The sequence below is a fragment of the Salvelinus sp. IW2-2015 genome, linkage group LG27 (assembly GCF_002910315.2).
Source record: "Salvelinus sp. IW2-2015 linkage group LG27, ASM291031v2, whole genome shotgun sequence".
Taxonomy (NCBI): domain Eukaryota; kingdom Metazoa; phylum Chordata; class Actinopteri; order Salmoniformes; family Salmonidae; genus Salvelinus; species Salvelinus sp. IW2-2015.
The window spans coordinates 7,129,004-7,142,246 of NC_036867.1; the positions used below are offsets into that span (position 1 = coordinate 7,129,004).

Here is a 13,243-nt window from a genome sequence, read left to right on the forward strand (position 1 = left end):
TGGGAAACAGTGTTTAAACCATTTACAATGAAGATCTGTGAAGTTATTTGGATTTTATTAATTATCTTTGAAAGACAGGGTCCTAAAAAAGGGACGTTTCTTTTTTTGCTGAGTTTAGTAGAGAATCCAAAGGTGTGAATATAACAGCACCTCAAGCTTTGAGAAAAAAAGGCACAATGCAAATGCAATGGAATATATGCAAACGAGTTCATGTGTTTGCATATCAGCATCCATGTCCTAGCAGCACAGCTGGGCAGTGCCTCCATCAACAGTGGAGAGTATATCCATGTAGTGAGCGAGAGCCAAAGACAATCTCCCAATATGATAGGATGGAGRTGTTGTCTGGGTCATTTTAAGGTTAGTGTGGATGAACAGACAAATGCCYTGACAACCAATAAAAGCCATCCTCAAAGTAAAGCATTGTTGAGAAAATGAATCATTAAAGAAGTCCTTTCAAACCCCAATAAGATGTTGTAAACTAATTCAAAGATGACAGATACACTGACTAAAGTAGTACTTTGTGATCTAAAGTACCTCCCGGGTGGCGCAGTGGTCTAGGGCACTGCATCGCAGTGCTAGCTGCGCCACCAGAGTCTCTGGGTTCGCGCCCAGGCTGGGCTGGGTTCGCGCCCAGGCTCTGTCGCAGCCGGCCGCAACCGGGAGGTCCGTGGGGCGACGCACAATTGGCATAGCGTCGTCCGGGTTTGGCCGGTAGGGATATCCTTGTCTCAGTATGTAAAATGTAATAAAATGTATGCACTCTACTGTAAGTCGCTCTGGATAAGAGCGTCTGCTAAATGACTAAAATGTAAAGTAAGTGAGGTAGATGTGTTTGACTATTTCAGTGGCAAACCAGACTCGGAAGGACTAGAATTATTTACATCAATTGAACGATTGATTGATTTCAAAACATACAAAAATAAATCAGACATATCAAAACATGGATTATATCAAAAGTAGTGTGAGGCAAACTGGCAACTGAGGGACCATATGAGATGGTTATCTGTCGTGATGTGTCACTGTTTGGAACATTAGCAGCCTCCAGAACAATGGAAAGATTTTCCAGTACAAGAAAAATATGAAAACATGATGCAAATGTGATGTTATAGGTCGAGTTGGCCAGTGTGTGGCTCCTCTGGATGCAAATCTAGCCCGCGGAGCTTCCTAACTGTTAATGTTGTGTGTTGGTTGAGAGTGTCGGCTCTACTTACCTCTAGCCTCGTACAGACCATCCTGATCTCATGAGCTTACGCTCTGTTACAGAATATAAACTCACAAGATCAGGATGGTTCGTACGAGGCTAACCTACCTCTCTACTATTCAGAAATTAGTCATTTACTGTATGTCTCCMTACAATGCCATGGGGAGTTAAGACAATCTTTGCTTTCACTTGTTTTGGTTTTTGTCACCTGTTTGCATCGCGCCCAGTCACAACTATGTGAACTACAGAGCCAAAGTTATTCCCCTGTTTGGCACAAGGAGTTAAGTAACAAACATATTGTTTAAAGTCAGTAGAAATGATCACCATCATCTTATCTAATTCTTTCTATAGTGTCAACTAGAGCAGCCCATTGACTATCGTCTTACATTGCCTTTGGTCTCCCTCTTGTGGTTTAGATTAATACTATACACTTCAGTGTGTGTGTGTGTGTGTGTGTGTGTGTGTGTGTGTGTGTGTGTGTGTGTGTGTGTGTGTGTGTGTGTATGCTTGATGACAATATGCATGTACAACAAAGGAATGGTCAAGAATACATGCGTACTTTACTAGAAAGCTATGACTGTATGACTTTCACCCTTCCTCCTTGTACCCTGTTGCCTGGATAAAAATAGCTTGTGTATGATAAGTTAGTATATAGCTCAGGTCATACTTAGGCTGGAAAACTGGTATTCTAGTTTCTCTTTCCAGTGAGTACACAGAGATGGTTAGAGATTAAGATACCTGGAATGGTAGCTAGCTTTCTAAAAGCTCTCCGTAGTCATAACATGGTATTCCCAAAGGCCCAGTGCAGGGTCATGTTCATTAGGCACTAAATGGAATAAAACGGCTTGACAAGGGGAGGGACTACCTGGACTTGTACGATAACAAACAGTCATTTTTGTTTTCGGTTTTCAAAACACTTTGCTATGGTGTGCCCTACTGAACATGACCGAGGAGATCTGCAGGTTAGTATTGACCGGATAAACTTGCAAAAGCAACTGCTTTCGGTCAACTGAGTTGAGAGTGCATCTAAGACAATCATTCCTTTTTTATAGTAGGGCAGTCTGTCAGCAGGCTGGTGGCCAAATGAGTGAATTTGGGATATTACTGTCCTTTGTCACACATTCCTGGTGCGTGATCTTTTGTTTTGTTTTGGTTCGGGGTGAACTTTCAACCCCGCTGGACAGCCCCGGGCTAGTTTCCGTAGGACGTGGGGCCCGATTTAGAAAGCGAGAGTAAAAAAAACAGGACGCACATTTTCTCCCCAGAGAACGGGAGGTGTAAGAGAGGTCTGATGAGGTCAAGATGAGGCCATAGCTGCTGGTTGGTGGGTTGGATGGTAGGTTCACCGCCACTGTCTGTCTGACCAGAGTGGCACAGGACTGAGAAAGTGAAACCATTTCCAGGGACGACATAACTTTACAAAAAAGTCCATCCAGAATTAAGTCACCTTAACTTGAACCCGTTATAGAAAGGGCTACATATCACTGACATAGTAATTATGTAACGGATGTCATAAATATATCTGTCTGCTGGATTGCTGTCAGCTTACAAACAGAACTAATCCCAAAGTTTAATGCTAGCCAACTTGCTTACCTCAGTGCTATTTTATGTCACGAGTAAAGTCAGTTGACATAAGCACCCCTTATGGAACAACACATGAATTTCACGTGAACACATGTGAAGTGTTCCAAAAACACATTTTCATGTGATCACAATGTGACAACATGTAAAGCAAAATGTGATAACATGAAGCTACATGTGTAAACATGTGAAGTGTTCTAAATAAAAATGTGAAAACATGTTGTTTTTCTGTATGTAACCCTTAGATTTCCACTTAAGTGTAACCAACAGACGTTTCAATATATACACACAGACAATAACATTAAACTGTGTGCATGTCTGTCAGCCTTGATAATTAGCCTAAATAGATGACTAAATTATCTATAACATTTTTGGATACCGACTCTGGCACTCTATAGCTCTGATTTTGAGTAAACTCCCAGGTCAGGTCTACTGGTCTAGTGACTGAGGGTGAAAACTGATTAGGGACGTTGACGTCAAAGAACATTAAAGGACGTTAGAAGAGGTCAGCAGTGAGAAGGAGGCTTTTGTCCCAATGACCAGACCGGCAGTACATGCCGATAAAAATGTAAATAAAATGACAGTGCTATTTTTCCTATTACCAAACACAGAAGGCATGAACAATAGATAAAACCATTTGGAGACATATTTTGCCTTTTCACATGGCAAGTTCTTAGCTCAGAACTATCCTTAATGAATATTGCAATTAAGTGACACCGGGAAACACGGAACTGATTAGCTAGCCTAGCCCTGACAATGTGGCGTTGTTAAGAGCTCTCAATTGTTGATTACTTACTCACTTAGAAGGTTGAATGTATATGAGTTTGGTGTTACTTTTCAAAAGATGGCAGCTATATCCATTCAGGTAAATCACAGCTACTTGAGGGGATAGGATCTTTCCCAACTGATCTCTGAACATTTGCATATTGGGATGGAACCTGAACCTGCTTGAGAGCATCTCTGTTCCATATCTTGAAATTCCGTAACCCAGATTCCATCTGAATATGGGCTAAAAATAGCCCTCCCAGAGAGCATCTCTCTCGCTCTCGCTGTGCCTCTCTCTGCAGCTCTGATATGGAATGATAACAGAGCCAACCTGCCCCTTAGCGTGCAGAAAAACACATGCATGCAGACAGACGTGTTACACTGCACAGAGACGTGTTACACATGCATGCAGACAGACGTGTTGCACTGCACAGAGACGTGTTGCACTGCACAGAGACGTGTTGCACAGCACACAGACGTGTTACACAGCACACAGACGTGTTACACAGCACACAGACGTGTTACACAGCACACAGACGTGTTACACTGCAGACAGACGKGTTACACTGCACTCAGACGTATTTACTCATCCCTTTGTTGCCTCACAAACATCTTCCACCACACACACACACACACCACACTTGAACTCAAACTCCATATTAATAACGAAGGAAAATGTATTGTATGAATGATCAATGAACATGCACTATGGCGCTCTGAGGCCAAGCCTTTCCCCTCAATCTCTTATCATTGGCCATTGGTCACCCCAGATATGAAAGATTACAATAGCTGAAAACGTGGCTGCTATGATCAGGTCATGAGACTGAGAAAGCAAGGTGGGGAAGGTTTTATGGGATGGGCCGGCAGCAAAAATAGCACAGACTTTGGACTATTCACACATGAGTCTATATATGGCAACATGACACAAGGATGGACCCCACTCTCAATAAACACAATATCATAAGAATGACACATGCATTACAGAATGAGAGTTTGGAGTTCTTAGTCAAGGAAAGAATAGGGCTAATCCTAATCATTTCAGCCCTTATTTGGTTACAGACAGACCCGCATGCCAGCAGTAAAGTATGCTAGCAGTAGCAAGGTAAAGTAGAAATATTTGTAAAACTTTGATACATACCCACCAGGACAAGTGTACTGTATGCAGTGAAGGGTACATATGTTGGATCTTAATTTGAGCCAGGTTGCTACAGCAGGAAAATAATCCTGCAGCAACAGGAATTGTAAATTATTATGTGGATTATAATTAATGGACATTTTTGTAGGGTTTGATAAATGTTTCACTATGGCAAAATCAAGTCTGACATTTGAAAGTGGAAATTACAAACTTTAGAAGGATTTTTAAAACTCTAATACAAGTTTGCATTTCCTGCATTCTCAGCAACAAAAGAGTGATCAAATTAAGATCCTACATCTGTAATGCCTAAATACAAAATCATAGAGTTTTTCAGAGTAGTAGAATGGGGACAGGGCGATGTGTGCGTGTGAGAGAAAGACAGAGTGGGAGATAATGTGTAACATACACTACCCACATAGGATAAAATTGTTAGTTGTTCAAATAAAAGATAAAAGGAAGTATTATAAACAATTCAGTCAGTTTTCCTAGAGGCTGCATTTGTGGCCTTGGTCCCCCACCTGAAAGAACATCTGTGGTTAGAAMTTGGTTTAGATGCACACAGGCAACCCAGAGATATGAGTACCAACATGTATGTACCATTCTCTAACTATTATGAGACACAACCCATACTGTGTTGGCTCTGATATTTTCTTTTCACATTTCCCTTCTCACCACAGGTAAGCAATATGGTAGATGAGTAACCAGGCTAGCACAGTACAACTCTGTTTGGCTTAACTCAGTAGTGTGGAAAGGGTCATGTATCCAGAGCAACTAACAGCAGTGAGTGGATACATTTCAATTTGTACTGGTCCCCCATGGGAATCGAACCCACAACCCTGGCCTTGCAAGTGCTATGCTCTGCCAATTGAGCCACACAAGAACTCTGACCACCCTCAACGTTAAATTCCATATGCTAACGTCCTGATACCCATGGTTGCTAGGCGCCAGTCATATAAACCTAGCTGAAGTTGTCAACTTCCTTCGACTTCCATTATGCATARAAAGCAGAGGAATGGTGTCATATCGAGTGTCCTTATAGTCTCAGCAATAAAATGCTACAGCTTGCACTGTATAACAAAATGAAGTACAATATATATATAAATAAAGCACACACACACACACACACACACACAATGCATTCGGAAAGTACTCAGACCCCTTGACTTTTTCCACATTTTGTTACGTTACAGCCTGACTAAAATGTACTAAATAGTTTTTTCCCTCATCCATCTAAACACAATACCTCATAATGACAAAGCAAAAAAAGGTTTAGACATTGCAAATTTTTTTTAAATAAAAAACTGAAATATTACATCTACATAAGCATTCAGACCCTTTGCTCAGTACTTTGTTGAAGCACCTTTGGCAGCGATTACAGCCTCGAGTCTTTTTGGGTATGATGATACAAGCTTAGCACACCTGTATTTGGGGAGTTTCTCCCATTCTTCTCTGCAGATCCTCTCAAGCTCTGTCAGGTTGGWTGGGGAGCGTCGTTGCACAGCTATTTTCACATCTCTCCAGAGATGTTCGATTGGGTTCAAGTCCGGGCTCTGGCTGGGYCATTCAAGGACATTCAGAGACTTGTCCCGAAGCCACTCCTGCATTGTCTTGGCTGTGTGCTTAGTGTCATTGTCCTATTGGAAGGTGAACCTTCACCCCAGTCTGAGGTCCTGAGCGCTCTGGAGCAGGTTTTCATCAAGGATCTCTCTGTACTTTACTCTGTTCATCTTTCCCTCGATCCTGACGAGTCTCCCAGTCCCTGCCGCTGAAAAACATCCCCACAACACAATGATGCCACCACTATGCTTCAYYRTAGGGATGGTGCAAGGTTTCCTCCAGACGTGACGCTTGGCATACAGGCCAAAGATTTCAATCTTCGTTTCATCAAACCAGAGAATCTTGTTTCTCATGATTTGAGTCTTTAGGTGCCTTTTGGCAAACTCCAACCGGGCTGTCATGTGCCTTTTACTGAGGAGTGGCTTCCATCTGACCATGCTACCATAAAGGCCTGATTGGTGGAGTTCTCCAGATATGGGAGAAACTTCTATAAGGACAACCATCTCTCCATTAGGAACTCTGGAGCTGTCAGAGTGACCATCAGGTTCTTGGTCACCTAACTGACCAAGGCCCTTCTCCCCCGATTGCTCAGTTTGGCCGGGCGGCCAGCTCTAGGAAGAGTCTTGGTGGTTCCAAACTGCTTCCATTTAAGAATGATGGAGGCCACTGTGTTCTTGGGGACCTTCATTGCTGCAAAAAAAAAATCTACCCTTCCCCAGATCTGTGCCACAACACAATCCTGTCTCGGAGCTCTAMGGACAATTCCTTCGACCTCATGACACGGTTTTTGCTCTGACATGCACTGTCAACTGTGGGACCTTATATAAACAGGTGTGTGCCTTTCCAAATCATGTCCAATCAATTGCATTTACCACAGCTGGACTCCAATCAAGTTGTAGAAACATCTCAAGGATGATCAATGGAAACAGGATGCACCTGAGCTCAATTTTGAGTCTCATAGCAAAGGGTCTGAATACTTACGTAAATAAGGTATTTCTGTTTTTTATTTTTAATAAATCTGGAAACATTTCTAAAACCTGTTTTCGCTTTGTCATTATGGGGTATTGTGTGTCATGGTGTGTCAAAAAAAAATGTAATCCATTTTAGAATAAGGCTGTAAAATGGGGAAAAAGTCAAGGGGTCTGAATACCTGCCAAATGCACTGTATAATATATACAGTATATAATAATATAAACCATTTAGAATATGCTTTTATCCAAAGCAACTTACAGTCATAAGCATAGATTTTACATATGGGTTGTCCAAGGAATTGAACCCACAACCCTGGCATAACAAGCACCATGCACTACCAACTGAGCTACAGATGACTGTATCATGGTATAGCTCATTTTTCAATAGCCCATGTGAGTTTTATAGTCAGCAAAGTATTTTCTAATATTCACTGCCAGCTCTCAATTTTTTATTCAAAAACAGTAAATACAGATTGCTACCCTAATTTAAAATCCAGACTCCATCTGAGGTCATAAGGGGAACTGACTGACTGACCAATTGCCATGTTCCAGGACACTAGCAGGTCACATGCACTAGCCTATTGCCACAGCTAGTTAAGCAGCACTTGATGTGTGCTTCTTGGTATTTGATAAGCTAGTTCTTGGAATGCTGAGATACTACCACTGTGACGTTTACACATAGCCTGGTCCCAGATCTGTTACCGCAGTCTTGCAACAGCTATATGATAATTGTCACGCCAWGGCAAGACATCACAAACAGATCTGGGGCCAGGCTAGGTAACCTAGGGGCTGTCATTATGACATGGTTAGACAACACTGATTCCATGCTTGATTTGGAATAAATGGTCCTGGATGAACGTAGGCCATCCCTGTGGATGCATGTGGTAGGCTAGCCTTGAAAAAAAATCTGTTCTTCTGTTCTTCTTTGCCTGAAATAGTCTGACACACATGACCTCATGTCACATCAGAGGTTTCATGATGAGTTGGGATGTGAGGTAGGCTATAACTGTCACTAACGAATGACTAGTGACTGCATATTGCCATTGGTGTGCTTCACGCCTGTGTGCCACAACTTCAGGGTASCATGTAGTGCTTTCAGAAAGTATTCATACCCCTTGACTTATTCCACATTTTGTTGTGTTCAGCCTGAATTCAAAATGGGTTACATATTTGTTTTTCTAATCCAGCTACACACAATACCCCATAATGACAAAGTGAAAGCAGATTTTTAGAAATTTTAGCTAATTTATTGAAAATTAAATACAGAAATATCTCATTTACAGTATTCACACAGGTGCATCCAATTTCCTTTGATCATCCTTGAGATGTCGCTACAACTTGATTGGAATCAACCTGTGGCTAATTCAATTCTTTGGACACGATTTAGAAAGAAACACACCTGTCTACATAAGGTTCCACAGTTGACAGTGCATCTGCATTTTAGTGTATAGCACTTTGTGTCATCGGCTGATGTAAAAAAAGGGCTTTATAAATACATTTGATTTATTGATTGATTTCAGAACAGAAACTATACCATGAAGTCCYAGGAACTGTCTGTAGATCTCTGAGATAGAATTGTGATGAGTCATATATACTGACAGTAAAAACATAAGGAGCACCTTCCTAATATTGAGTTYGCCCKCAGAACAGCCTCAATTCGTCGGGGCATGGACTCTACTGTCATGTTTGTGAAACCATTCCTGGACCATCCTAGTCTTGTGKCATGGGGCATTATTCTGCTGAAATAAATCTATTTGCAAATGGATACCCTGCTGTCATGATGGGATGCACCTGATTGGTAAATGATGTTCCGATATACTGTGGCACTCAAACGTTGCTCCAATTTGAACACACCCCACACCATAACACCACCACAAGCCTGCAATGTTGACACGCTGCATGATGGATGCATGTACTCATGTGGTTTTCTCCCATCAGCGTGAAACAGCAAGAGCCAGGATTCACCAGACCAGGCAATGTTTTTCCAATTCTCCAGTGTCCAGTGTTTTCGTTCATTAGCCCACTATAACCACAGTTTCTTGTTTTTTGCTGAAAGAAGTGGAACTCTAAGGTCGTTGGCTGCCATACCCCATTTGTGTCAAGGCACGACGGGTTGTGCATTCTTTTATGGGTCTTTGTTGTACTGGACTGTCAGTTGACTAACTGTAGCCGTCTGTTGCTCTGCACAATTCGTGTCAGCCTCCTTTGTCATCTTTCATCAATTACCTGTTTTTGTCCACTGGTCTGTCGTTGGCTGGACGTTCTTTGGGTGGTGAACCATTCTTGATACAAATGGGAAACTGTTGAGCATGAAAAACCCAGCAGTGTTGCAGTTCTTGACACACTCAAACCAGTGTGCCGGCACCTACTACCGGCACCTACTACCATAACCCGTTCATAGGCACTTAAATCTTTTGTCTTGCCCATTCACCCTCTGAATGGAATAAATACACAATCCATGTCTCAATTGTATCAAGGCAAGAGGGACCTTGGTCAGGGAGGTGACCAAGAACCCAATGACCTCTCAGGCAAAACTACAGAGTTGCTTGGCTGAGATGGGAGAATCTGCCAGAAGGACAACAGTCTCTATAGCACTAAACCAATCTGGGCTTCATGGGACTGTGGCCAAATGGAAGCCACTCCTGAGAAATAGGCACGAGAGCACACCTAGAGTTTGCAAAAAAGGCACGTGAAAGATTTTGAGATCAGACCACATCAACTTTTGCCTTATAATGAGACAAAAATGTTACTCTTTTGCCTGAATGCAAAGCGTTGTCTGGAGAAAACCAGGCACAGCTCATCACCTGTCTAACACCATCCCTACCGTGAAGCATGGTGGTGGCAGCATCATGCTCTGGAGATACTTTTCAGTGGCAGGGACTGGGAGACTGGTAAAGATAGAAGGAACAATGAATGGCGCAAAATACACACAAATCCTTGATGAGAACAAACAACCTTAGACTGGGGGCGAAGATTTACTTTCCAACAGGACAATGACCCCAAGCATACAGCCAAAGCAATGCTGGAATGGCTTCAGAACAAGAATGTGAAAGTCCTTGAGTGGCCCAGCCAAAGCCCAGACTTGAATCCCATTGAAAATCTGTAGAAAGACTTGAAGATTGCTGTTCACAACTGCTCCCCATCTAACTTAACAGAGCTTGAGAAAATCTCCATGGAAGAATAGGAGAAAATCCCCAAACCCAAGACGACTCAAAGCTGTAATCGCTGCTAAAGGTGCTTCTACAAAGTATTGCCACAGGGGTGTGAATAATTATGTAAATTAGAGATCTGTATTTCATTTCCAATACATTWGCAAAAATGTCTAAAAACATGTTTTAACTTTGTCACTATGAGGCACTGTGTGTAGATGGGTGAGAGAAAACAATATATTTAATCAATTTTGAATTCAGGCTGTAACACAACAAAATGTGGAWTACATATGTTAGCATACATGCATTAGCCTAGGGTAGAATTTCCTTTAGTGACTGAAAATATCATTTGAAGGTTTGGGGTGAAGTGTCCCTTTAAAATCTTCTGTGTGTCTTGTACGGCATTGTGCTATAATGATTAACCCATTGCTTATCTGTTGTCCTATAGTCCAAGTGCATTTTCAAGGACATTTTGCACATATAATGCTTCAACCTGGAATGAGAACCAGTAGCCTACTTAATATTCTGTTATCAATGCACTATTGTCCATACTCCTGTGACTGTATTAATCACTGGTAGGCTATATTGTCAGGCCTAATGACCAATGTCCATTCATTAATGCAAATATATATGAAATATTACAGCTGAATGAATTGGTAGAGGACAACTAGACCATAGCCCTCAGGGACCATCATGACGCGTGTTGGAAGTATGYCGTGCATTAGCCCTCTACTGCACATCATCGCCCTCAGGCAACAGAAAACCTTTTTTCCCCTCACCCACCCACCCACCATATAAAAATATCCTACACATGACAATATGTGATGAAATGTCTGTAAACAATCCAATGAGGTGCAGAAGTTGGTATGATGTATCAATTGGGGCAGGGACCTTCTTTCAGGAAGCAGAGCAATGTTAGAGCATGGTGTGAGTGAAGGGTACAACACATTTCATTATATTACATGTTTAATTAGAGATAAGTACACATTTTCTATTGTCAAGCTGTGTAGTAACCTCTAAAGAAGCATATTTGATAGGTTTTGAACACACATATATATATATATATATATATATATATATATATATATATATATATATATATATATATATATATTCAGAGCAACATTGTGCAGTTAGGCTACATTTCAGGGAAATATCATGCTCGATGAAATACCATTTGAAAGCAATTTGATGTAAAATTATGGCCTTGGTCAATGTTTTTGCCAACATATCCACTGACATTCACAGGCAGTGGACACAGGGACATTCTATGGTTGATAGGACCCTAATAAAGCAGTTAGGAGGCTCATATCCTCTGATAGTAAGAACAGTGAGCTTGACTACAGTGGCAGCAAGGAAGAATGGGCCCCAGAATCAGGATTGAGAGGARGTGAAATACTAGTTTATGCCCAACTTGAATTTAGATATTAAAATATCAAGATGTTCTTTGTTTTTTTAGTACCCTTATGGCACAGCAAAACTAATTMTGGGTGTGGGGGGGTAAAAGTATTTTATTACTTTTGATACATTAAATTAAAATAGGATGGAATATATATTTTTCCAGAAGAAAAGAAATGTGCGCAGTAGAGGGTTAATTACACTGGCCGTTTTTTTCATAGCGCGGGAATACAAGGTTGAGGTATGAGGGGTTCTCGAACCTAGCGGACATAGCCTATTTCATTTAATGTATTTATTTTGATAAAGCTAGTGAATAGATTAAATAAGTTAGCCTATAGCCTATTCATGACCTGACATACATCTCATTGGTTTGTAGAAGGATAACATAGCCTGGGCTGGTCAATGTATTAGTCCCAGCCATCTATCTCACACACCTACCGAGTAAAAGCAGACGATGCGTCTGCTCGTATTCCCGTTTCTGCTCCTTCAGAGTTCGGTCAATATGTTTACTGACTTTCTTCGCCTGTTTTTTGACCTCCTTCTCCTCCGATAACTTTTTGTCCAAGGTTTTCTGTTTCTGTTTGCTGAGCTTCTTCTGCAGCARATGTTGCCGCTGGCTGCGGTCAGCTCCAACATTGTCCCCATTCTGTATGGGCACGCCTTTAGTCGTGTCCCCTCTACSGGCATCTCGTGCATTCGGCTTGCCTTTGCTAGGGCCCCCGCGGCGACACCAACAACCACTGAGCAGTGTCATGTCATTATATGCCTCTGTATCCTCGTGGTCAAGGTCCTTGGAACGTAACGATACAGAGCAGTCCGCCGGTTTCTCGGTGTCACTGGATTCGTCAAGACTAAGACGCAGGCTGTAGCACAGTCCCATTGTGGGGTTTGTTCCGTTAGTAAAATGGAAGGGAAATTTTCAGGTGAAAAGCGCAAAATTCCTAGAGAGATGGTAGGCCTACCTGCTCGCCTGTACTCATTGTGGCATTTCCCCTGTCCTGGGATGCTTGTTGAATTCAAACTGCAGAGGGGATCTAATCACGGTTCTGGACTTGCCAYCATGTGAGCCATTTTGCATTTTGTCCCGTCTGTCAATGCCAGCCTGTAGTTGGTGGATAACCTGATTGTAACAGTGGCCACCGCTGGTCCACCTTACCGTAAATAAATCTAAAGTACAACCTAAAAAATACACAAGGGAGAGTGTGCGCCCAGGACTGGCTCTCGAATTCTTATACCAGAACACTCTCTAGGGGCGCCAGTAGTATGTGCATCCCCCTCATGGTGAGGCGTCAGCGTTAAATTCACTACTGGTGTAGTCATGGACTTTAACTATTCGTGTGCCAGGACAAAGTAAAAGCTCAGTTGTTAGAATTGTTTTCAAATTCTCTCCTACAATAGCCTAACCTAAATATTTTGGTAACACTTTATCAAGAGATATGATTTATTACTTGTTATTTGTATGAGCCCATATGATCTTATTATATGC

The 13,243-nt window shown here is 41.8% G+C and overlaps 1 protein-coding gene across 1 annotated transcript in view; it reads right to left on the bottom strand.

Annotated features, from left to right (window-relative positions):
• The window catches only part of LOC111953575 (guanine nucleotide-binding protein G(olf) subunit alpha), a 57,885-nt gene extending 45,149 nt beyond the window's left edge, over positions 1-12,736 (bottom strand). Inside the window, exon 1 of the mRNA XM_023972949.2 lies at positions 12,196-12,736. Within this exon, the coding sequence (XP_023828717.1) occupies positions 12,196-12,637 (442 nt within the window). The 5' untranslated portion in view covers positions 12,638-12,736. The remainder of the gene's footprint in view (positions 1-12,195) is intronic.
• Positions 12,737-13,243: the final 507 nt, after the last annotated feature.